The sequence below is a fragment of the Camellia sinensis genome, chromosome 6 (assembly GCF_055761805.1).
Source record: "Camellia sinensis isolate YWXY chromosome 6, ASM5576180v1, whole genome shotgun sequence".
Taxonomy (NCBI): Eukaryota; Viridiplantae; Streptophyta; class Magnoliopsida; order Ericales; family Theaceae; genus Camellia; species Camellia sinensis.
This window is the reverse complement of record NC_138966.1, coordinates 78,648,756-78,655,024: the sequence shown is the minus strand read 5'-3', so window position 1 is coordinate 78,655,024 and position 6,269 is coordinate 78,648,756. Positions and strand designations below refer to the sequence as shown.

General features: G+C 48.3%; 1 protein-coding gene across 1 annotated transcript; it reads right to left on the bottom strand.

Annotated features, from left to right (window-relative positions):
* Nucleotides 1-4,496: 4,496 nt before the first annotated feature.
* Nucleotides 4,497-5,443, bottom strand: LOC145792309 (uncharacterized). Its single transcript, XM_082873070.1, has 3 exons — nt 5,380-5,443; nt 5,200-5,298; nt 4,497-4,991 (listed from the first exon to the last, which is right to left on the bottom strand). Exons 1-3 carry the CDS (start codon nt 5,419-5,421, stop codon nt 4,599-4,601), a joined length of 534 nt encoding a protein of 177 aa, XP_082729196.1. The 5' UTR covers nt 5,422-5,443; the 3' UTR covers nt 4,497-4,598.
* Nucleotides 5,444-6,269: the final 826 nt, after the last annotated feature.

Genomic DNA, 6,269 nt, shown 5'->3' with positions numbered 1-6,269 from the left:
GAAGACGAAACTTGGACGATGTACTTTGACGGAGCGTCAAACCAGTATGGGTATGGGATAGGGGTGTTGCTGATAGCGCCTGACGATTCCCGTATCCCTTTAGCATTCAAGCTCCGGTTCAAAGTCTCCAATAATGAAGCAGAGTATGAGGCATGTATTGCTGACCTGGAAGCAGCCCTGGAACTAGGGGGAAGACGGTTGGACGTCATTGGAGACTCAAACCTTGTTGTATCTCAAGCAAAGGGAGATTGGAAAGTCAAAGAGGAAAGGATGATAATCTACCACCAAACCTTGGATTTGTTGATCCCTCGGTTTGAGAAGCTAAATTTCACCCACCTCGTAAGAGAGAACAACAGGTTTGCAGATTCATTAGCAACTCTATCTTTTATGATAGACATCCCGTCCGGAGTTCGGATGCGTCCAGTCATTATTGATCAGAAGTTCGTGCCAGCATACGAGTCGATTTCCGCCATAGATGAGGTTCAAGACGACAACCCCTGGTATTACGACATCTGGAACTTCTTGGAAAAGGAGACATATCCACTAGGGGCAAATGCTAAGGATAAGAGGGCTGTCAGAAGAATGGCTGCTCAGTTTATCATCTGCGGGGGCAAGCTGTACAAAAGGGGCCATCTGGGAATGCATAAGCTCTGTGTGGAAGCTGAAAAGTCAAAACGCCTGATGGAAGCCATCCATGGGGGAGAGTGCGGTGCACACATGAATGGAGTGATGCTGGCTAGAAAGATCCTCAGACAGGGCTACTACTGGTCAACCATGGAGGAGGATTGTATTAGCTTTGTTCGGCGATGCCACAAATGTCAAATTCATGCAAATCGCATGAATATCCCACCGTCAAAACTGTACAACATGACTTCGCCATGGCCTTTTTCAGTCTGGGGAATTGACGTGATCGGAGCTGTTACCCCGAAGGGGTCAAACGGGCATGAGTTTATCTTAGTAGCGATAGATTACTTCACAAAGTGGGTCGAGGCCCAATCATACGCGGTGTTGAAGGCGTCGCACGTCGCAAAGTTCATCAGAAACAACATCATCTGTCGCTACGGGGTGCCAAACGAGATAATTTCAGATAATGGTTCCCACTTCAAGAAAGAAGTGATAGATTTGTTGGAAAAATACAATGTGGCTTTCCATAAGTCATCTACATACAGGCCGCAGACCAACGGAGCGGTTGAGGCCGCCAACAAGAATATCAAGCATATACTACAGAAGATGGTGGGAACCTATCGAGATTGGCCAGACAAGCTGCCATTTGCTCTGTGGGGCTACAGGACTTCAATCAGAACTTCTACTGGGGCGACTCCATATTCATTGGTCTATGGAATGGAGGTTGTTCTACCCATCGAGATTGAGGTTTCGTCGTTACGAGTATTGGCTGAATGCCAGATAGCCGAAGCAGATTGGCAGCAAAGCAGATTCGAAGAACTCATGCTCTTTGATGAAAGAAGACTGAAAGCACTGTACCACATCCAAGGCTATCAACGCAGAATTGCCCGGGCTTTCAACAAGAAGGTTAAGTCCAGGAATCTGAAAGAAGGAGATTTGGTACTCAAAGACAACCGAGCTCCCATCCACGACCCAAGGGGCAAGTTCAAACCCAATTGGACTGGTCCTTACATCATCAAAGCTATCTGGTCAGGTGGGGCTGTGGTTCTGATGGATCTAGATGGCTTGGAGTTCTCACAACCGATCAATATGGACAAGTTGAAGAAATACTATCCTTGAGAGGCTCGCTAGGCCGAAAACCCGAAAGGGCGACCTAGGCAAAAGTCAGAGCACAAAAAATTAGAAAATATAAAAACTGAGCTCGCAAGGTTGAAAACCCGCAAAGGGCGGCCTTGGCAAAAGTTAGAGCGCAAAAGGAGAGTGAAAATACTCGAGTGAACCTTAGCCTGAACTACGTAAGGCTTGATTCCCATCTTTGGGATACGTAGGCAACTTCACCTTGAAGTTCAGCCGTAAACTTTTCCCCGATCAACTCTGTCCATCTTGATCATCTCAGTCATCTTTATCCATCAGCATTTATCGCGATCTCCGGTACAGTGCTGTTCAAACCAAGGGCAACTTTCCGTTGCCGCGACGGTGCAAAGTTACTCAGACAAGGGGCAACTTTCCGTTGCCGTGCAGTGCTGCATTGTTCTTCAGACTAGGGGCAACTTTCCAGTTGCGGGGATTTGGGGTTGTGCATCTCAGTGACAGATTTTCGGCGTGTCCAATTCTGATCCACATCGAAAATAGTTTTGAAAAGTTTTAATAAAAGTTGACTTTGTTCAATTAATCTTTTTACGACTTAGACCATTTTTGGACCAAAAGCGGAAAATTTTCAGTACCACAACTTTCAATTTCATTGATTTCAAAAAAGAGTTCTCCTGCTCTTGTATTACAATCGATGTTGCTTTTTTTAGTACATTCATAAAGAAAACTTGAAAATGCTAAATAAGCAATAAATTTGGGGCATAGTTAAATCAAGTATCTCTGCGTCCCCTCCCGGAGCTGGACGAAGCATCTGATGCCAAACTAGGCCCAACCTGTGCCTCCTCATTGAGCCAATCCAAGCACTCATCGGACAAAGTGCAACTGAAAGTGGAAGCAGGGGCCAGGAGCTCTCTCGTCCTCCATGCTGTGGCATACCGGGCAAGCTGTGCACCCCGGATCGGGAAAGCGGCTGGGTACTCAATCCCCTCCGGTGGACAGGTCTGATCATGGCCAAACTGACGCAGGAACCGGAACGGAAAATAGAATACGCAGTGGGTTAGACCAATCAGTTGGATCCCAATCAGCCGAGACATACTATAGCTCATGGCCGGGAGGTTGAGCCAAGAGCAACGCCAAGCAATGCCGTCTGCGGACATATTGCACATCCAATCGAACCACCACCTTTCGTCAAGAGCATTGACTAGGCGCTGCCGAAAGAAGTAGCCTCGAGCTGAATAGGCCGGGCAAGAGTCCACAACCTGCAACTTGTCCATTAACCATACCTAGGGGAGGGATGAAAAATGAGAGAATAAATAACAGAGAGATGTACGATGAGAGAAAAGTAAGACAAGGGTTTTGTGAGAAAAATCGAGCCTGAGGGTCGAGTGATGTGAGCAAATATATATGTAAGGTTGGGTGGGAAACATTACCTGCAGTAGCAGTGGACTCCCAGCAAACCTAGTCGACTCCCGGCAATAGACAGAATCTAAGCCCATCAGTGTCTCGGCCAAGGTCATGGCAATACAGCTCTTTCCTTCTCTCAAACCTTGGGCGACTTCAATCAGGCTAATGCTCGCCCCGCCGAAGCCCGAGGAAAGCAGAAAGTGAGACAACATACATAGGCAGAGGGCGTGTTGCCGGAAACCCTGCCAATAATGGTTGCTGCGGTCACCGGCGTCGGAGAAACGGTGGATCAAGCCGAGGATGTCCAATTCCCCACCGCAGATCAGAGATCGATCGTCATGCGCCGTGAGCCCACACATCCGCCCTAAAGCCTGAGCATGGCCAAAACGGAGCTGGGGCAAGATCACTTCAGAGCATTCAGACTCCATCAAAACCTGAAAATCTTCGAAAGTGGGGCACATCTCTTGGCCGCCAAAGCTAAAAACATGCGTCACTGGATTCCAGAACCTTGCCGCGGCATGGAGAAAAGGGAGGTGTAGCGGAGTACGGCTCAACGTGAATAGTGCATTCAAGCCGAAACCCCGGAAATTCAACTTTTTCGAGCCATCTAGAGAAGAGATCCAAGATGTGACATTTTCTGCGAGAAACGCCTCCATCTTTGTCTAAAACTAAGATGAAATGAATGTTCCCGAAGTTGAGGCTTTTATAGAAGGAAAAACACTATTCACGGGGACACGTGTCAAAAATCTAGAGGCTGCAGGACTGAATGGCCGGCCAGCCACCTTTTCTGGCTGGCCAGCCATTTACTTTTTGCAGAACTGGCCGGCCAGCTGTCTCTCTCCACAAAAATGACCGGCCAGCTCCCAAAGATGACCAGCAATGCTGCAGTGTATCTCCTTGGCCCTGTTTTACTCTTTGAGGGAAGTTCCAAACATTTCCATGCAACGGGAGAGTCAAAAACCTTCGTTTCGGATGCGTTCCAGTGCCCAGATCATCCGAAGTACACTCTGTTATTGCTGAGCTTTGTTTATCGAGTTGTAGTTTTGATTATCGAGTTGTTGTTTTGCTTATCGAGTTGTTCGTCGAGCGGACGTGTTTCGTGTTTTTGAGTCATTGCTCTCTGTTTAAGCAATTTTTGTTAAAATCTTGTTTATTTACGATTGTTGCATTTTCCTTATCGAGTTGTAAACTTCCTAAGGTCCTGTTATATCTTTGTAAGTTGGGTTGTTTAGTTTGTTGCGTCGGTTCACTACCTGGCTTGGTGATTACACAATGCGCATTACCATTCAATTTCATTCTTGTGCAAAGTAAATGATGCGATACGATGCTAAAAATACAAACATCTTTTCAAAAGCTATTTCATTTCATCATGCTTTACAACAAACAAAGGTACAAGTTTTACAAAAAATAAAACTGCCTAACAATGTGCAAAGTGCTACAAACTACTAGCAAAAAGAAAAATAAAGCAGGAAATAGCAACATCAAAGTCCTCGGGAGCGGGAACGAGAAGCCCTCCTCATCCTCTTTTGCGGGACAACCTCCACACCATCATCATCATCTGAGTCGGAGCTGTCATCCTCAGGATCCCCCTCAGCCTCGCCTCTATTCCCCGAGCCAAAACCGGAGCCCCCCTCCTCAGCAGATGTCTCTGACTGACGATCGGTAGCCTCCTCCTCCTCCTCATCAGGCTCCACCTCCACAACATGAGCCCTGCGTCTGCGGACAGGCCCTCCTCGAGCTCCTCGAAAAGGCCTAGATGGCCCGGCTCCTCGGGAAGGCCGAGATGACCCCACCCCCTGAAAAGGCCCAGATGGCCCAGCTCCCCAATGAGGCCCAGATGGCCTGGCCTGCGGCTGACCGGACCATGAAGGCATCTGAAAACAAAGAGTTCAATTCAAATACATCAGTCCAAATATATACATCAGATGCAGATACAAGCAAAGGCTACGTGAAGTGGGTGCATGTAAATACAGTGTACAAGTGAGGTGTGTGTCAGATGTGCTCTACACAAGTAGTCTATCGATGCAGTAGAAATCAGCATGTCATCAGAAGTATGATAAATGCTAGAAAACTGAAGGGTACCTGAATGCCCGCGACAGACAACTGTGCCTCCCTACGCAGGACCATGCCCTCGAGTGTGGCCACCAGTCCAACCACCTCCTCCATGTACCCTCGCGATGGCTGCAAAAATGAGCTCATAATCGTCAGTGAACAAAAGAGTGTCTAAAACATCTGAATGATGAATGAAAAAGTGGAGCATACCGGCGGTGAGTCCGGATCAATGGCGTATCGATCACTGGGCATCGGAGGCTCTAGTGGGATCGGGGTCGGAGAGGTCGCCCCATACTGCCACGCCATCAACTCAGTGGGCATATCTGGCCATCCGGGATGAGGATGAATCGACGGAGCCGGAGGAACCGGTCTACTCCCGCCTCTAGATGTACCAGCCCTGCTAGTAGAAGGGGCATCTGCAGCCTGAGCCTGGCCCGAGGATGACATACCGGCAGGCCTCATCATCGGGATATGAGCTCCCGTCAATGGAGGCATCAAATATATGTGACGGTAAGTGGCGTAGTCCCCCTCCTCAATATATAGCAAAGCATCACTGCCCAGCATGGCGCCGACTACCTCCGAGTAAGAGAGCCTGTCAGCGGTCCGCATACTAGCTGGGGGTACTGCGGGAATATCCTGAGAAAGATACCCCCATACCTGGCGCAGAAAGCGTTCCCCCAGGAACCAGGCCCTGCCAACCGGCCCTTCGAGCAGGACCCTATATTGGGAGATGTCCGACGCTCCGGTGTACTGAAGTCGGAGACCATCACCCAAACACACCCAGGGCTGCCATGTGATCTGCGGATGATAAATGCATAAACCAATCAGAAATCAAGAATATACAGAGCAAATCAAAGATGAAAATGAAAAGAACTGAAAGTTCTGAAGTACCTCTGAATATCGCACAGTGTCGAAGTACTGTCGCAGGCGAAGGAGGGTCTCTCGAGGTCTCGGCCGGTGCGGGCCCTCGAACATCAATGAATATGGGGTCATGGGAATCCCTACCACCTCCAGCTCTGGGGCTAATGATGAGAAGTATACATAGACCCATAGCTGAGAAAAACAGTGCAGAATGTAAGTACGAAATGCTGAGAGCAAAA

What these genes read in the sequence shown, in the direction of transcription:
- LOC145792309 (XM_082873070.1), bottom strand. Translation starts at nt 5,421, where the DNA reads ATGCCCAGTGATCGATACGCCATTGATCCGGACTCACCGCCG. An exon ending in TTGATCCGGACTCACCGCCG is followed by an intron (nt 5,299 to 5,379) that starts GTATGCTCCACT and finishes TCATTTTTGCAG; the next exon opens with CCATCGCGAGGGTACATGGA. An exon ending in TGTCTGTCGCGGGCATTCAG is followed by an intron (nt 4,992 to 5,199) that starts GTACCCTTCAGT and finishes CTTTGTTTTCAG; the next exon opens with ATGCCTTCATGGTCCGGTCA.